General features: G+C 37.8%; 1 protein-coding gene across 2 annotated transcripts in view; it reads left to right on the top strand.

Annotated features, from left to right (window-relative positions):
• Nucleotides 1-18,367, top strand: part of SMURF2 (SMAD specific E3 ubiquitin protein ligase 2) — a gene marked incomplete at its 5' end in the record, with an annotated part of 120,258 nt that overhangs the window by 64,006 nt on the left and 37,885 nt on the right. For both annotated transcript variants that reach the window (XM_079725318.1, XM_079725317.1), the window contains 2 exons: nt 6,370-6,408; nt 11,960-12,068. In XM_079725318.1, the coding sequence (XP_079581444.1) occupies nt 6,370-6,408; nt 11,960-12,068 (148 nt within the window). The remainder of the gene's footprint in view (nt 1-6,369; nt 6,409-11,959; nt 12,069-18,367) is intronic.

Below are 18,367 nucleotides of genomic sequence, written 5' to 3'. Positions count from 1 at the left end.
CCGTGTCCCCTGCATCGGCAGGTGGACTCTCAACCACTGCACCACCAGGGAAGCCCCAATCATATGGTTTTTATTCTTCAGTTTGTTCATATGGTGTATCACGTTGATTGATTTACGTGCATTGAAGAATCCTTGCATCCCTGGGATAAACCCCACTTGATCATGGTGTATGATCCTTTTAGTGTGTTGTTGTATTGTTTTTTTAAAAAATTAATTTATTTATTTTATTTATTTTTGGCTTCGTTGGGTCTTCGTTGCTGTGCGCAGGCTTTCTCTAGTTGCGGCAAACGGGGGCTACTCTTCATTGCACTGTGCGGGCTTCTCATTGTGGTGGCTTCTCATTGCGGAGCACAGGCTCTAGGTGCACGGACTTCGGTAGGTGTGCCACGCAGGCTCAGTAGTTGTGGCTCCTGGACTTAGTTGCTCCGCAGCATGTGGGATCTTCCTGGACCAGGGCTCAAACCCGTGTCCCCTGCATTGGCAGGTGAGTTCTTAACCACTGCGCCAGCAGGGAAGCCCGTGTTGTTGGATTCTAATTGCTAGTATTTTGTTGAGGATTTTTGCATCTATATTCATCAGTGATATTGGTCTGTAATTTTCTTTTTTTTTGTAGTATCTTTGTCTGGTTTTGGTATCAGGGTGATGGTGGCCTCATAGAATGAGTTTGGGAGTGTTCCTTCCTCTGCAGTTTTTTGGAAGAGTTTGAGAAGGATGGGTGTTAGCTCTTCTCTAAATGTTTGATAGAATTCACCTGTGAAGCCATCTGGTCCTGGACTTTTGTTTGTTGGAAGATTTTAAATCACAGTTTCAATTTCCTTGTGCTTGGTCTGTTCATATTTTGTATTTCTTCCTGGTTCAGTCTTGGAAGTTTATACCTTTCTAAGAATTTGTCCATTTCTTCCAGGTTGTCCATTTTATTGGCATAAAGTTGCTTGTAGTAGTCTCTTAGGATGCTTTGTATTTCTGCGGTGTCTGTTGTAACTTTTCTGTTTTCATTTCTAATTTTATTGATATATGTCCTCTCCCTCTTTTTCTTGATGAGTCTGGCTAATGGTTTATCAATTTTGTTTATCTTCTCAAAGAACCAGCTTTTACTTTTATTGATCTTTGCTATTGTTTTCTTTGTTTCTATTTCATTTATTTCTGCTCTGATCTTTATGATTTCTTTCCTTCTACTAACTTTGGGTTTTGTTTGTTTTCTTTAGTTCCTTTAGGTGTAAAGTTAGATTGTTTATTTGAGATTTTTCTTGTTTCTTGAGGTAGGCTTGTATTGCTATAAACTTCCCTCTTAGAACTGCTTTTGCTGCATCCCATAGGTTTTGGATCATCGTGTTTTTGTTGTAATTTGTCTCTAGGTATTTTTTGATTTCCTCTTTGATTTCTTCAGTGATCTCTTTGTTATTTAGTAACGTATTGTTTAGCCTCCATATGTTTGTGTTTTGTATGTTGTTTTCCCTGTGATTGCTTTCTAATCTCGTAGTGTTGTGGTCAGAAAAGATGCTTGATATGATTTCAATTTTCTTAAGTTTACTGAGGCTTGATTTGTGACCTAGAATGTGATCTATCCTGGAGAATGTTCCATGCGCACTTGAGAAGAAAGTGTAATCTGCTTTTGGATGGAATGTCCTATAAATATCAATTAAATCTATCTAGTCTGTTGTGTCATTTAAAGCTTGTGTTTCCTTATTAATTTTCTGTCTGGATGATCTGTCCATTGGCGTAAGTGAGGTGTTAAAGTCCCCCACTATTATTGTGTTACTGTCGATTTCCTCTTTTATAGCTGTTAGCAGTTGCCTTATGTGTCGAGGTGCTCCTGTGTTGGGTGCATATATATTTATAATTGTTATATCTTCTTCTTGGATTGATCCTTGATCATTATGTAGTGTCCTTCCTTGTCTCTTGTAACATTCTTTATTTTAAAGTCTATTTTATCTGATATGGGTATTGCTACTCCAGCTTTCTTTTGATTTCCATTTGCATGGAATATCTTTTTCCATCCCCTCACTTTCAGTCTGTATGTGTCCCTAGGTCTGAAGTGGGTCTCTTGTAGACAGCATATATGGGTCTTGTTTTTGTATCCATTCAGCCAGTCTGTGTCTTTTGGTTGGAGCATTTAATCCATTCACGTTTAAGGTAATTATCGATATGTATGTTCCTATTACCATTTTCTTAATTGTTATGGGTTTGTTTTTGTAGGTCCTTTTCTTTTGTGTTTCCCACTTAGAGAAGTTCCTTTAGCATTTGTTGTAGAGCTGGTTTGGTGGTGCTGAATTCTCTTAGCTTTTGCTTTTCTGTAAAGCTTTTGATTTTTCTGTCGAATCTGAATGAGATCCTTGCTGGGTAGAGTAATCTTGGTTGTAGGTTCTTCCCTTTCATCACTTTAAATATATCATGCCACTCCCTTCTGGCTTGTAGAGTTTCTGCTGAGAAATCAGCTGTTAACCTTATGGGAGTTCCCTAGTATGTTACTTGTCATTTTTCCCTTGTTGCTTTCAATAATTTTTCTTTGTCTTTAAATATTGTCAGTTTGATTACTATGTGTCTTGGCATGTTCCTCCTTGGGTTTATCCTGCCTGGGACTCTCTGCACTTCCTGGACTTGGGTGGCTATTTCCTTTCCCATGTTAGGGAAGTTTTTGACTATAGTCTCTTCAAATATTTTCTCAGGTCCTTCCTCTCTCTCTTCTCCTTCTGGGACCCCTATAATGTGAATGTTGTTGCATTTAGTGTTGTCCCAGCAGTCTCTTAGGCTGTCTTCTTTTCTTTTCATTCTGTTTTCTTTATTCTGTTCCTCAGCAGTGAATTCCACCATTCTGTCTTCCAGGTCAGTTATCCATTCTTCTGCCTCAGTTACTCTGCTATTGATTCCTTCTAGTGTATTTTTCACTTCAATTATTGTATTGTTCATCTCTGTTTGTTCTTTAATTCTTCTAGGTGTTTGTTCTTTAATTCTTCTTGGTCTTTGTTAAACATTTCTTGCATCTTCTCGATCTTTGCCTCCATTCTTTTTCTGAGGTCCTGGATCATCTTCACTATCACTATTCTGAATTCTTTTTCTGGAAGGTTGCCTATCTCCACTTTGTTTAGTTGTTTTTCTGGGGTTTTATCTTGTTCCTTCATGTGGTACATAGTCCTCTGCCTTTTCCTTTTGTATATCTTTCTGTGAATGTGGTTTTCGTTCCAGAGGCTACAGGATTGTAGTTCTTCTTGCTTCTGCTCTATCACTTCTTTTTTATCCATTTATCTGTTGATGGACATTTAGGTTGCTTCCATGTCTTGGCTGTTGTAAATAGTGCTATGAACACTGGGGTAAATGTATCTTTTCTCATTAGTTTTCTCCAGATACATGCCCAGGAGTGGAATTGCTGAATCATATGGCAGATAATACGTTTTTTGAGGAATCTCCGTACTGTTTCCCATGGTACCTGCACCAACTTACATTCCCACCAATAGTGTAGGAGAGTTCCCTTTTCTCCACACCCTCTCCAGCATTTGTTATCTGTAGACTTTTTAGTGATGGCCATTTTGACCAGTGTGATATGATACCGCATTGTAGTTTTGATTTTCATTTCTCTAATAATTAATGATGTTGAACATCTTTCCATATACCTGTTGGCCATGTGTATGTCTTCTTTGGAGAAATGTCTATTTAGATTACTGCGTTGGTTTTTTTTTTTTTTTTTTTTTGTGGTACACGGGCCTCTCACTGTTGTGGCCTCTCCTGTTGCGGAGCACAGGCTCCGGATGCGCAGGCTCAGCGGCCGTGGTTCACAGGCCCAGCCGCTCCGTGGCATGTGGGATCTTCCCAGACCGGGGCAGGAACCTCTCAACCACTGCGCCACCAGGGAAGCCCATAAATAGCTTTTATGATGTTGAGATATGTTCCCTCTGCTGTTTTTATCAAGAATGGATGTTGAATTCTATCAAATGTTTTTTCTGCACCTATTGAGATGATCATGTGGTTTTTTTTGTCTTTTGGTGATGTAGTGTATCACATAGGTTGATTTTCATATGTTGAACCATCCTTGTGATCCTGGGATGAATCCAACTTGATCATGTGGTTTCAGTTTGCTAATATTTTGTTGAGCATATTAGCAGTTTACATATAATTCTGAGGTTTACAGGATGGATATCTGTGCTCCTTGGTTTATAGAGTAAAGGAGGACCTAAAGTAAAGCCCTGAAGAACCTCAAGTTTCATGGGTGGAGCAAAGGAAAAAGATCTGGCAGAAAAGACTTTGAATGAATTTTATGCTTGGTGTAAAGCCAGGTGAATGTGGTGTTAAACAGAAACCAAAAGAAGAGAGGGATTTTAGAAGCGGGAGTAGTCAGTAGTGGCAAATACCCCTCAGGGGTCAAGTGCGATAAAGAATGAAAAGTGTCCATTGGATGCACTTATTAATTAGGTCTCCAGGGCTTTGGAGAAGCAGTATAGGGGCAATGGTGAGAGTGGAAGCCAAATTGCAGTGGATTGAGGCATTAGTGGATATAAAGAAGTAAAGTCACAAAGTGTAGACAGTGTTTTAAAGTAGTTTCATTATGAAGGAAAAGAGGTAGGATGGTGGCTGGCGTGGGGAGGCATGGGCAAGACTTGAGTATTTTTAAATACTGATGAGGCAATCGGTAGAGGAAGTGGTGGGACAAGTTCTTGAGAAAGTGGTGGGTTGGGTATGAGATCCAGAGTACAGGCAGAAGGATGGTGTTAGGAGAGTAGACATTGCAAGTGGAAGGAAGAAAAAAAGAATGAGTGTTGAAACAGTACGTTTGTAGGTTTAGTGACAAGAAGTTGGAGGACTTCCCATATATTTTCTATTTCTTTTAAGTAGGGTGTGCATTTATTTTACATCTTGAATCTTAGGATGGTGGTTAAAAATTATGAATGCCTCATCAATACTGGAGATTATAATTTGGATTTATGTATGTGTTGTATATGTATTGATCCTGAGTGTTCTGTTCAGTTTATATGATGATAATAAAAGTTTAGAGAGGAGTTCTTCTTTTTTTAAAAAAACGTTTAATCAGATCCAATTCCAGGTTCTATTTGACAACAGCACCCACCCTCTTGGTTTTCTGTCTTTTTTTTTTTTTTTTTTTGGCCACACTGCGCAGCATGCGGGATCTTAGTTCCCCAACCAGGGATTGAACCTGTGGCCCCTGCAGTGGAAGCACAAAGTCTTAACTACTGGACCGCCAGAGAAGTCCCTAGGGAAGAGTTCTTCTAAATCAAGTTTCTGATTTGGTACTCCGAGTTATAGCCTTAGCTTTCATGATTGAGTTTTTATGTTTTTAAACTATGACAGGGCCTAAGAGACTCTGACTAGTAAATCAGTATCTTGTGCTTACTTCATAATTTTATTCATTTACTGATGGCATCTGTGTTCAAAATGATTTTTATTTGAACTTTTCAAGTGATTAGTTATATTTAGACTTGTTCCCAAGGTTTATGTTAAATGAATTTTTATACTAAAATTTTTATACTAAACTTCCAGTAAGTGTAACTAATTGAACAGACCATTTAAACTGTGAGTAGAAGTGGGTAGAAGTTAACCCAACATTACTTTCATAGATATTTTATAAATTAAAATATGAATATTTGGAAATTGGTGGTTTCCCTTCACTTGTAACAAGTTTGGATTAACGAAGTTAATGACTGTATAAACAGTGATTTTTAAATTGACATGCAATTCACATACTGTAAAATTCATCCCTCTAAAGCACGCAATTCAGTGGTTTTAATATATTCACAAGGTTGTGCAGCCATTACTGTGTAAGTGATAATTTAATGCAAGGTAATCCAGAGAATGTGGATTTGGGATAGCTATCTCAATATATTAACTTAATTTTTGGAAGGTATAGTAGATCTCTCTTGTCATTGAGTCGATGTTTCTGTGGAGTTTAGATGGAGAGTAAATAACAGAATGTCATTAAAAAAAATGTCACCAGTATCAATTAAGCTTTGTTTTCTTGTGATCCTCTTCAGTATAAAATTATTTTACCCTTAAAAAAAATATATATATATATATAAAACCACCAGTTTACATATTTCCTCCTTAGAGCTATATTTTTCCCTTGCCACCAAGCTACTCTGAGACTAGATCTTGATGGAAGACAGGAAGTGGTTCTTTATTAGAATACCAGATTTATAAACTTTCTTGCCCTCAGCTGTTACTGGTGATCATTGCTAAAGTTGCCACCACTGGTTCAACTGTCTTTTGCTAGTCTTTAATCAAAGATTGTGATCATATTTCATACCTTGCTATAGTTAGTGTTTAATTATTATTCACTGGTATTTTCAGTGTTTCAAAATGAAACTTTGACAATGCAGTCTCACCATTTTAATTCTTCCCATGTATTTTTTGTTTCCTTTACAGTACTCTGTGCAAAAAACTTGGTGAAAAAGGATTTTTTCCGTAAGTAAATTAACTTTAAATCTTGTATGTTGTGTGTAGATTCTTTGGAAAGCATTTTCAGAATTGTCTGGTTTAGGGATTTCTCTATTCAGAAATATACTCGGTGTTGTTTTATGAATTCTTTGATTCAGAGGCTTTTGGCATCACATGTTTTAAAGATGACTTTGTGTTCCTTAGCCCCTTTCCCTTTATCCACTGCCCCCCCATATTTGTGTGAAACGTGTGTGTAGGTGTGTATATGCAGACGAATGTAATGTATATTGAAGGTGTGCATACTACTAGATTTCTAGAAAAGGTTTGAGATTATTTTGTAAACACTTTTTCCCCTAACATTTTATAGGAAATTTTACCCATGCATTCAGGAGTCATTGGAAGGCAGAGAAGTCATTTAGCCTGCTTGGAATTTCCGGAGTATAGGAAAGAAATCTCTGCCACATTTGATCATAGAATCTCTTATGTCTCAGACTCCAAAACAGACATTTAGTTCCCATATTTGCAGTCTCTTTGCCAATCTGTTGTGGAAAGTTTTGTGGCTTTATTTAGGATTAAGTTTTGTGAGGGAAGATTGGGAAGTACCCTTCACGTGTGTGTGTATACCCTATAATATTATACTTCACATTCGCTTTAAATTATTTTGTAAAAATGATATAATTTTTGGACTTCCCTGGTGGCTCAGTGGTTAAGAATCTGCTTACCATTGTGGTGGTCATGGGTTTCATCCCTGGCCTGAGAAGATCCCACATGCAGTGGAGCAACTAAGCCCATGCACCACAACTACTGAGCCTGTGCTCTAGAGCCCCTGCGAGCCACAACTACTGAGCCAGCGCGCCACAACTACTGAAGCCCATGCGCCTGGAGTCCATGCTCTGCAACAAGAGAAGCCACCACAATGAGAAGCTGGTGCACCGCAACAAAGAGTAGACCCTGCTCACCGCAACTAGAGAAAGCCCGCGTGCAGCAACGAGGACCCAAAGCAGCCATAAATAAATAAATAAATAAATATATTTTAAAAAGATATGCTTTTCAGGGAAAAAAAAAAAAAAACCCAAAAAAAAACAAGAGTCCAAGCCAGCAAAAATTTTTTTTGAATTTTTGAATTTTATTTAATTTATTTTTTTATACAGCAGGTTCTTATTAGTTATCTATTTTATACATATTAGTGTATATATGTCAGTCCCAATCCCCAATTCATCACACCACCACCACCCCGCCCCGCCAGTTTCTCCCCTGGGTGTCCATACGTTTTAAGCCAGCAAAATTTGATAAATAAAAATATTTGAAGTTAGAAATAGAGAAGTTCATTAGATTTTTAGATTCAGGTCCTGTCAGCCAGCAAAAACTGGCTATGTATGCTGTCTAATTTAATATCTGACTTAGTTAATTTTCAAGTGTTTGATTAAAAGAAGTAATAAGCTCTTGATATATTTTTAAATCATACTTAATTCATTCCACTTGAAATTTTATTACTTATAGTCTTCCTAGAGTAGAACCTGAATTAAAGTTTATAAAATAGCGTAAACTATGTCATTGAAAAATTATGCTTATATGGGAAAGCAATTAAATAGGATAATCTGAGACATAATTAAGAAGTCCAGTTTACGTACCATGTGCCTTCTACCCCATAGCATGTTGCAGGAGGAGAGGCCAGTGACCTCTCTCCTTGCTGCCACCAATTAATGTTATCTTCACAGGCTGCTGCTGAACTACCCACCTCATCCCTGTTGCTAATAACCTAATAACCAATGTGTACTCCTTTTACCCTCCTTAAGGTTGATCCAAGGTAGGATTTATCCTAGTGGGACTGCAAAGTGGCCAATGGGATTGGATAGGCAGGAGACAAGGAGAAGAGGGAGGGAAGTGAGTAGTGCACACTCTTAGAGCTTCTTCTATACCCCCCAGGACAACTGGTCTGGTTTTAAAGACAAACTCTTCAGTTTTGTCTCCTAGCCTTCCTTCCCAAATTCTTTTCCTTCCCCTAGAGTCCCAAGACACACCTTCTCCAATAAAATATCAGATATCCTTGTCTCAGTTTTCCTAGGAAATCTAGAGGAATCTTACTCTAATTCTCTGTAAGCCCCTGAGAGCCCATTATTATCAGTTATATGATCCTTATCCTTAAGTTGTATGTGAAAAAAAGAAGGAAATCTTCCCCTTTTTTATTGTTGTAAGCAGTAAAAAATTGATAAAAATTCTTGAGTTGTGAGCTTGCTTCAGGGATAAGAAAACTAGGGGAAATTGTGTGATTATCTTTAAAACCCAGAATGGAAAAAACACTTGATGACCCTGGAAAGGAAAACAGGAAAGCCAATCCTGAGGCCTTCAGAAGGGACTCAGCCAAGGATGGAATATCCCGCAGGTTCACAGTGGCGGAGGTCCTCCTGCTGTGATAGATTTATATTTATTTTTGATCTGTTTATAAGTTGAGGGTTGCCCACATTAATTTCAGAGAAAGAGTTAAATAATAGTTCCTAAATCTCTTAATTAAATTTGAGTGAGAGTGTGCGTTTATTGATCAGAATGCACTTATTGATACTGTAATATAGTTGTTTTTGCTTGTAAATCAGTTTAAATCGTGTTGAATGGGAAATGTAAATTTTAATATGAAGCATGACTATAGGCTGACTATATATATATGTGTATATATAAATATATTTAACTATAGAAAAAAATGCAGTGCCATGTGTTGTCTTTTGGAATTTGTATAATTTGAGATAATACTATTTATTCCAGGGTATCTACCTTTGCTGAGAAAAGTTTTGCTAACTCATTTTTTGGAACTATTTTCAAACTTACTGGCTTTTAAAAATAAAAGTACAGTACATCCCCCTTCCCCCAAAATTTTGGCAGGAAGAATTTCAGACACATAGCAACATATAAGGAATTTTACAGTGAATACCCATCATCTAGATTCTGCCATTAACTTTATCACCTATCTATCCATTTATCCATTATCTGTGTTTTTAAAAGAATGTTTTTATTAGTATCAAATTCTTTCTGTCTTTTATGCAACATTTAAGTAAAAGCTTTGTGTGTAAGGTACTTTGTTAAGGTTTGTATAGGGGCCAAATTGAAGTCAGTGAGCTGCAACATGGTTGGTTGAATGTATTTTTTCTTCCCCAATCAAAAATAAAGCTTTGTTTTCTCTGGTAAGTAACTCTTAAGTTGAAATTTTTGTTTCATTATTTGCAGCTCATTAAGTGCGTTAGTGTAGTGAGTAAGTTCCTGAGCTTTAGCTATTTTATATGACTCAGAAATGATGGGGAGAATTGAGAAATTTTTAAAAATACAGAAAATACTTTAGCCACTTCATATTTACCGCTAGAGGTCTCACTAACTTCTGAAAACTTGATATCTTTGACTACACTGGAAGAACTTGGCTCTCAAGTTAAATTCTTGTAGAATAATATAATCAGGTAAGTTGAAACCTAGGTATTTTTTTTGTTAGGGAATAGAGCTTGTATTTTGTATTATTTAACACAGGGAAACATAGGAGGATGGGACTTAGACTTTCATACTTAAATAAGGATCTGGAAGCCACACCGAGTGACTTCTGTGTGGAAAATGTTGTTTTTCTCAGTTCTAATTCTTTAACTAGTTAAGCATCATCTAAAGGGAAAGCTAGAAATGTGATTTTTGTTTGTTTTTGCTTGCAGACATACACTTATCTGTTTATTTGTTTAGATGGTAGAATCAAAAGAACAAGATAAAATGGATTCCTCCCAGGAGAAAAATACTTAATGTTACTGAAGGTAGAGGGGAAAGTATTCTTCCATTAGACACATCTACAAATGGTTAGGTATTACTGAAATACTAATATGAATAGTGCTAAACTTAGTTAAACAATATAGTTAAATAGATTGCTACGCTAACTTGCCAGGTTTTTTCTTGAATACTTAATACTCTTAAATATTAGTCTTTTCTTACTTATTTGAAGTTGACAGATCACAGAATCATAGAATTGGGAAACTGGCTAGGTGATTTCTGTCTGGCCTTAAATCTTGGCAGATTAGTATCTTGACTTAAAAAATTAGCATAGATATATCAAGGTACAAAATTTCTGCAATTATCAACACTTAACCAACATTTCGTTTTAGTGTCTTCAGCTGTCCCTAGGAAATTTACAGTATCTCAGTATGTCTCACATCTAAACTGTTGTTGTGGTCTCCAACATTTTATTTAGTTCCACCTTCGTCCCCTGACTTTTAAAATTCTACTCATCCTACTGTTCTTCATCCTGCTGTATGAAGCTTACAACAGCTTCTCTGTACCTTTAATCTTTCCTTCTCTGAATACCACTAGTAGACAAATATGACAGTGTATTTACAGCCATGCTCAAGAATCTAAAGTGACTCCCTGTTCTCTACCTCAGTCATTCCAAGCCTTTATTTTCTGACTTTTAAGCCTCTCTTACTGGATCCGTCTTATCTCTCCAACGGTATTTACTTTTACACTTTAGCACAAATGCTTTGATTAAACCCCTCAAAGTCCTTCAAATATTGTTATACCCTCCTTGGAACGCCTCCTGTTTGTCCTTTAAAGCCCAGATGAGTCCCATCCCCTCAAAAAGGGGGTGGGAGAAGAAAGCCTTTTGCTATTGTTCACACTTAACTTGTTCTCCTGCTTTTCTGAGCTCTTGTACTCACTGTTGAACTACATAGTAAATGAGAGGTGTGATACAGCATAGTGGTTAAGTGCATGAAATCAAGAACCAGACTGTGTGTGCCTGGGTTTAGAATCTAAACTTTAGACCCTGCCTCTGCCACTTACTACTGGGTGACCTCAGGCTAGTTAATTAACCCCTTTGTGCCTCAGTTTCCTCATCAGTAAAATAGAATAGTAGTATTTACGCCATGGGGTAATTTTGAAGATTAAGAGATTTAACATATGTAAAGCATTTAGAATAGTGCCTGACGTGCGTAGTATTATAAGTGCTTTCTTTATAATCAGTATGGTCAAAAACTTGTTTATTCTCAGGAGTTTTTTTTGTTTTTTTGTTTTTAATGTATGGTGTTTTAATTTTCCCAATTAGATAGTACTCTCTTTTAAGGCAGGGTATTAAATTTTTTGTTTCAGTTTTTCATCACTTATGATAGTTAATCATTAAAATTTTTTGGCTAATTTGATATCTCTGTAGCCTGTGTTACTGTGTGAAAACTTTAATAAGCTCTTTCCTTTAAATGAGCTACTAAGGGAGACTGTGGGAAAGCTCTAAGAGAGCCAGGGATGTTTTAAGCATTCACCTTTCTGGGGTTAAAGGGCTGGTAAAGATCTATGATAACTTGTACATTATAAAGAAATCTCTAGACTTTGGTAGTTTAAGCTGAGCGTGTTTTGAGATAGGAGCAAGAAAAAATGTAGTTTTTGATATTTAATGTAGAATTAACTTTAATCTTAGTTTTAAAATGGACCACTTTTCATTTATAGCTTATCATTAAACTTTTTATGAAGAATGGAATAATCTTTTGTTTTGTAGCAAATATTAATCTTTAATTAATCTTCCATGTCAAAATATTCTTTAATTAAAAAAGAACCCTCTCTTTTTTTCCCACAGGGCTTCCTGATCCATTTGCTAAGGTGGTGGTTGATGGATCTGGGCAGTGCCATTCTACAGATACTGTGAAGAATACACTTGATCCAAAATGGAATCAGCATTATGACCTGTAGGTTTAAACGATTTATTTGAAATGAAACATGGAATCACTGTTATTTGATATAGTCTTTGAAAAGAATCACTGAATATGATCTGAGTTTGATCTGTGGTGTAATTTGGTCCTCACAGAAGGATGCAAAACCTAGTGTGAAAGTCCTTTGGCTTATTGATAGCTGGTTTTGGAAGGTGAGCTATGCTTAATAAGCCCATGAAGAACAAAATGGATACACAGTATACAGCAACCCGCCCCACACACCTTTTTTTCAATCAAATAAAGGTATTAATTCACTTTAGGTCAGTTATAAGTATAAATCAGAAATCATAATTGGAGTACACTCATAGGCATTCTTTTTGTTTCTTATATGGATGGTTTCTTCTAAATTTTATTTTAATCATAGTAGCATATGTACTGTTTTTAAAAAAACATGATACTGTAGGTCTTTTAATGGGAAAATGCAGTTCACTGTCCCATTCTTATTCCTGATTCCAATTCTCAGGGTAACTGTTTCCAGTAACTTTGGCTGTTTGTTCTAGAATTTTCTTCTGCTTCTAGATATCATGCTTATTTATAGCATTTAATATAAATATATATTTATTTCATGTTAGGTATTATTTTTACATTTTCTACCATAGAAAATGATTTAGCGTTTACAGCTGATATCTCTCATCCCCTTCCTACAACATCCACATGACCCTTTCCTTCTCCCAGTCCTCCTGTATAGTTATTTGAACCTTTTTGGTTACATCATTGTTCTGTGTTTATGCTATTATGATCATGTAAATATTCATAACTGAGTCACATGGTGTGCAGTGATTCCATTTTCTTTCTTGACAACTTCTGTTTTTATGAAGTTAATAACTGTCTAACTTTGCCATTTGTTTAGTTTTCCATCTCATTAAGAAATTCACAAACTCTCTTACAGTACTGAACGTCTCCTCTGCTTATTTATGTTCACCACATGAGATAGTCTATTGGCTTTGTTTTCTTCTTGGAGATAGTCCTCCTAGAGCTTCTATGCTTTACTTCAGTCTGGACTGGTAGTTCTCTAAGACCTTCTGCACGATTGTCCTGGAACTTGCCTTTATCATTATGTTGGGAATTTCGTTTCTCTCTTCTAAGTCCAATGACTTCCTATTTTTCTGTTTACTTCCCTGTTTTTTTTTTTTTTTTTTAGATGTTGGGGGTAGGAGTTTATTAATTTATTTTTGCTGTGTTGGGTCTTCGTTTCTGTGCGAGGGCTTTCTCTAGTTGTGGCACTTCAAGTGGGGGCCACTCTTCATCGCGGTACGCGGGCCTCTCACTATCGTCACCTCTCTTGTTGCGGAGCACAGGCTCCAGACGCGCAGGCTCAGTAGTTGTGGCTCACGGGCCTAGTTGCTCCGCGGCATGTGGGATCCTCCCATACCCGGGCTCGAACCTGTGTGCCCTGCATTAGCAGGCAGATTCTCAACCGCTGCGCCACCAGAGAAATCCCTACTTCCCTGTTTTGGTGAAGTATGTCTTCCATTGTTATCTTGAGGAAGAGTACAAAGATGGGGAAAATTTCTTTGAGATTTTGTCTGAAGATATATTTTGTCTTCTTACTTGGTTGATAGTTTGTCTGAGTATAGACTTGTAGGTGAGACATCACTTTCCCTTCAAATTTTGAATACATTACTCCACTGTCTTCTAGGTCTAGATCAGCACTGCTGAATAGAAATACAATGTGAGGGCCTCCCTGGTGGCGCAGTGGTTGAGAGTCCGCCTGCCGATGCAGGGGATACGGGTTCGTGCCCCGGTCTGGGAGGATCCCATATGCCGCGGAGCGGCTGGGCCCGTGAGCCATGGCTGCTGAGCCTGCGCATCCGGAGCCTGTGCTCCGCAACGGGAGAGGCCACAACAGTGAGAGGCCCGCATACCACAAAAAAAAAAAAAAAAAAAAAAAAAAAAAAAAAAAAAAAAAAAAAAAAAAAAAGAAATACAATGTGAGCCACAAATGGGAGCTTATCTGTAATTTTAAATTTTCTAGTAGCCACATTAAAAAAAGTAAAAAGAAACAGATGAAATTAAACTTAATATATGTTTTATTTATCTAAAATATCTTCATTTCAACACGATATCAAAATAAAATAATCGAATTGTTTGTTTATTTTATCTTTGAGGGACTTCCCTGGCGGTCCAGTGGTTAAGGCTCCATGCTTCCACTTCAGGGGCACAGGTTCAATCCCTTGTCGGGGAACTATCTCTCATGCTGCGTGGTGTGGCCTTTAAAAACAAAAAACAATGAAGTCTTTGAAATCAGGAGTTTGTTTTGCATTAACAGTGCCTCAATTTGGGCTAGCTATATTTCAGGTACTCAGTAGCCGCATGTGCCTTATGACTACCATTTTGGACAGCGCAAGTTTAGAGTATTGCTGATGGCATCCTGATTTTGGTCCTTCATGATTGTTGTTTTCCACTGGAAGATTTCAGGGTATGCTGTTTATGCCTGATTTTAAATTTTTTAACGATGGACTTGGTATATCTGAAATATAGTACTAGATACTGACTGTGACTTTAATCTGGATACTTAAGCTCATTAGTTATGAGAAACTTTTCTATTTATTTAATCATCTATAGATGATTTCCTGTTCTCCATTGTATTTCTTTCTCTCTTTTACTTTTTCGAGAACTCCTGTTATTTGGATGTTATCCCTCCTGAATTGATCATCATTTAGTTGTCCTATCTTTCTTCTCTCATATTTTATCTTAGTTTAAAAAAAAAGTTATAATAAAATATTTTTGTTCTAGTAAAAAATTAAAAACTACCATGAAATATCTGGGCTGTTTTCCCAACTTTGTTTTCTAGCATTCCTATTTATTGTAATTTCTGCTCTCAAATTTTAAATTTCCAATATCATTTTGCTTTCTGACTGTTCCTTTTTCATAACTTACTCTTATTCCTAGACGCAATATCTTCTCTGATGAGAGAAGTATTATAATTGTAGTTTTTTTCTGTTGTATTGCCTCTCTTTTCTCAGATTTCCTTTTTTTTCTGTTAGTTTGGTTTGGATTTCTGTCTTTTTATATTTAAGGGGAGGCACTTAAATGTTGATTGGAAACTCTCTACCCATGGGTAGAGCTGATCAGCTTGGTAAGGTAATCAGGAGTAACTGTGACATTTTCTGCACAGAATTCTCCCTCTCCTTCCTGGGGGCTGTATTCTTGGATGCTTGTGTTCATGGATCTGAATGGCATAGGGATGCTAGGAGGTCTCTCCATTCACTAGATTAACCTCTTCTTAATACCCTGTTTTTATTACAGAATTTCACCTCCTCCCTCAGCTGTGCCTAGTGTCCCTGAGTGCTGCCAGGTTTTGAGGATGAATTAGGTTGGGGAAAGGATTCAGGAGGTCTTTCCATTCCTTTTATTTATTTTATTTTTTTAATTGAGGTGTAGTTGATTTACACTTTCCATTCCTTTTAAATACTTTGACTTATTATTCTGTTTCAGCCTCATCATCACCATCGGAGTATATTGGGCTTACAGTTTGGGAATATTTCGGGGCTTGGTGGCAGTAATAATCTTGTTTCGGGGAGTCTATTGCTCCTTGCAGGCTTAGGTTTCAGTTTCCTACAGGTTGCTAATTCAGTTATCATACGCTCTCTAAACTTCTCCCGTTTTGTGAACATCTCCCAGGTTATAAACATGTTAAATGTCCTGATATCCTGACTTTCCAAGTGTTTAGCCTTTTAAGCTTCACAGTCATTCTATTTCATGCTTCATCAACATCAGCTTTTCTTCCAAATGTTCCACTTGTCTTTACCTACTATCTATGTAGCTAAGCTTTTGAGTTCTTAATCAGACTCTTTCTTTTCTTTTCTTTTTTTGACCGTGCTGCGCAGCTTGCGGGATGTTAGTTCCCTGACCAGGGATCGAACCCGTGCCCCCTGCAGTGGCAGCACAGAGTCCTAACCATTGGACCACCAGGGAATTCCCTTGATCAGATTATTTAAAGCCATTTCTTTATTTTTATTTTTTTTTGCGGTACGCGGGCCTCTCACTGTTGTGGCCTCCCGTTGCGGAGCACAGGCTCCAGACGCGCAGGCTCAGCGGCCATGGCTCACGGGCCTAGCCACTCCACGGCATGTGGGATCTTCCCAGACCGGGGCACGAATCCATGTCCCCTGCATTCGCAGGCGGACTCTCAACCACTGCGCCACCAGGGAAGCCCTAAAGCCATTTCTTTTAGCTTCAGTCAGATCTAAATTCAGCTAGGGACCCAGCTACAACAGTGAACAAGACATAGTCCTCCAAGCTTACAGCCACGTGGTATATAAAGACAAGAAATAGGAAAGTATAAACAGTGTGATGAGAATATGTATAGGGTGCTGTGGAAATATATAGAACTTCTTTTTTTTTTTGCGGTACGCGGGCCTCTCACTGTTGTGGCCTCTCCCGTTGCGGAGCACAGGCTCCGGACGCGCAGGCTCAGCGGCCATGGCTCACGGGCCCAGCCGCTCCGCGGCACATGGGATCCTCCCGGACCAGGGCACGAACCCGTGTCCCCTGCATCGGCAGGCGGACTCTCAACCACTGCGCCACCAGGGAAGCCCTATAGAACTTCTTGACACAGATTTAGGAGCTGGGGAGAGCCTCCTAGAAAAAGTGGCATTTAGGCTTAGACCTTAAATAGGAGTTAACTTGAGGACGGAGAAGGTGGGAAGGCTCTAAGCAAAAGCTGTCTGTGTGAAGACCCAGAGGTGAAAGACAACGTGATTCTGAAAACAGTTCAGAGAGGCAGCATTGGTAAGTTCACATGTAAGGTAAGGGGAGTGTGGTAAAAGACAAGCAGTGAGAGGCAAGCAGGAGCCAGCTCATGAAGGTCCTTGAAAGCCTATTAATAAGTGTGAATACTCTCTTAAAAGCAATAGGGAGCAATGAAAGTGTTTTAAGTGGGGAAGTGCTATTATCAGATTTATATCCAAGAGTGGACACTTTGGCTGTAATGTGAAGAATGGCCTAGAGGGAGCCAAGAATGGCAAAGAAACTAGTTCCAAGATTATGAAGGAAGCCGTCAGATAGAAAATACGTTTATGTTAGAGAAGCGATAATGTGAATGGAGAGATACAGACATTGTAAGTATTTTTAATATGGCCTTCAAACTTAAAAAAATTTTTTCCTTGGGGGAAAAAAGTGAAATTGTACTAAACCCTGTGCTTTGCTGGATTTGGCTCACAGGCTGTGGTTTTCCTGTGGACCCCCTCCTTAGAGTCCTTGCTTTTCTAGCTTTGCTGCTGCTACAGTCTTTCTCAACACAGCAGCTAGAATGATCCTGTCAAAACGTATATCAAATCTGGTTACTCTCCTGTTCCACATCCCCCATTGGCTTCCTGTCTTACTTAGAGTAAAAGCCAGAGTTCATACTATGGCTGACAAGGCCCTTTATAATTTGTCCCTTGTGTTGGTTAGATATATTAGACTGATATAATAGACAACCCCACATTTTCAGTGGTTTAATACAATGGAAGTATATTTTGTATATAAGGTCCATTTGGCAGGGAAACAAGACACTGTCACACAGTCATTCAAGGGTACAGGCTGACAGAAGCTCCCTTGTCTTCAATGTATGTTCCCAAGGTCTCTCTGGGCTTTGACATCCAGCCTCCCAAAAGGATGCTTAAGCCAGTGGTGGGTGGGCTGCTCTAAGGCCTCAGGGAACAAATATTTTAGCATACCTGTGTACCAGGCTTATCAGTTGGGAAACTGATTTAGTGTGATTTTTTAATGTTTGGTTTGGGGTAATTTAGCTGGTTAATACTTGATTCTGATTCTAGAAGTTTTACATATCATGCAGGTACATACTTGCCAAGTTAAGTCTGTTTAGGTCTATTTGAAAATTGATACATGCATACTGAATGTTATTTTAGTCCAGATTTTTTCATTTGCAAGCAACAGAAATGAAATTCAAATTGGCTTAATTTTTGAAAAGTATTAGCTTGCATAATTAAACATATACACACTACTATATATAAAATAATCAACAAGGACCTACTGTGTAGCATAGGGAACTCTACTCAATATTCTGTAATAACCTATATGGGAAAAGAATCTGAAAAAGAATAGATATATGTATATGTATAACTGAATCACTTTGCTGTACACCTGAAACTAACACAACATTGTAAATCAACTATACTCCAATATAAAATAAAAATTAAATTAAAAAAAGTATTAGCTTGCATAATTAAAAGTCTAGAAGGGTAGGCATGCTTTAACACAGCTGGATTCAGGGCCTCAAGTGTGCCTTTCATGTTACTCATTTAAAAGTTTTAGGGCTTCCCTGGTGG

The sequence above is a fragment of the Hyperoodon ampullatus genome (assembly GCF_949752795.1).
Source record: "Hyperoodon ampullatus genome assembly, chromosome: 19".
Taxonomy (NCBI): Eukaryota; Metazoa; Chordata; class Mammalia; order Artiodactyla; family Ziphiidae; genus Hyperoodon; species Hyperoodon ampullatus.
The sequence above is the reverse complement of the archived record's forward strand: the minus strand, read 5'-3'. Positions and strand labels throughout refer to the sequence as shown.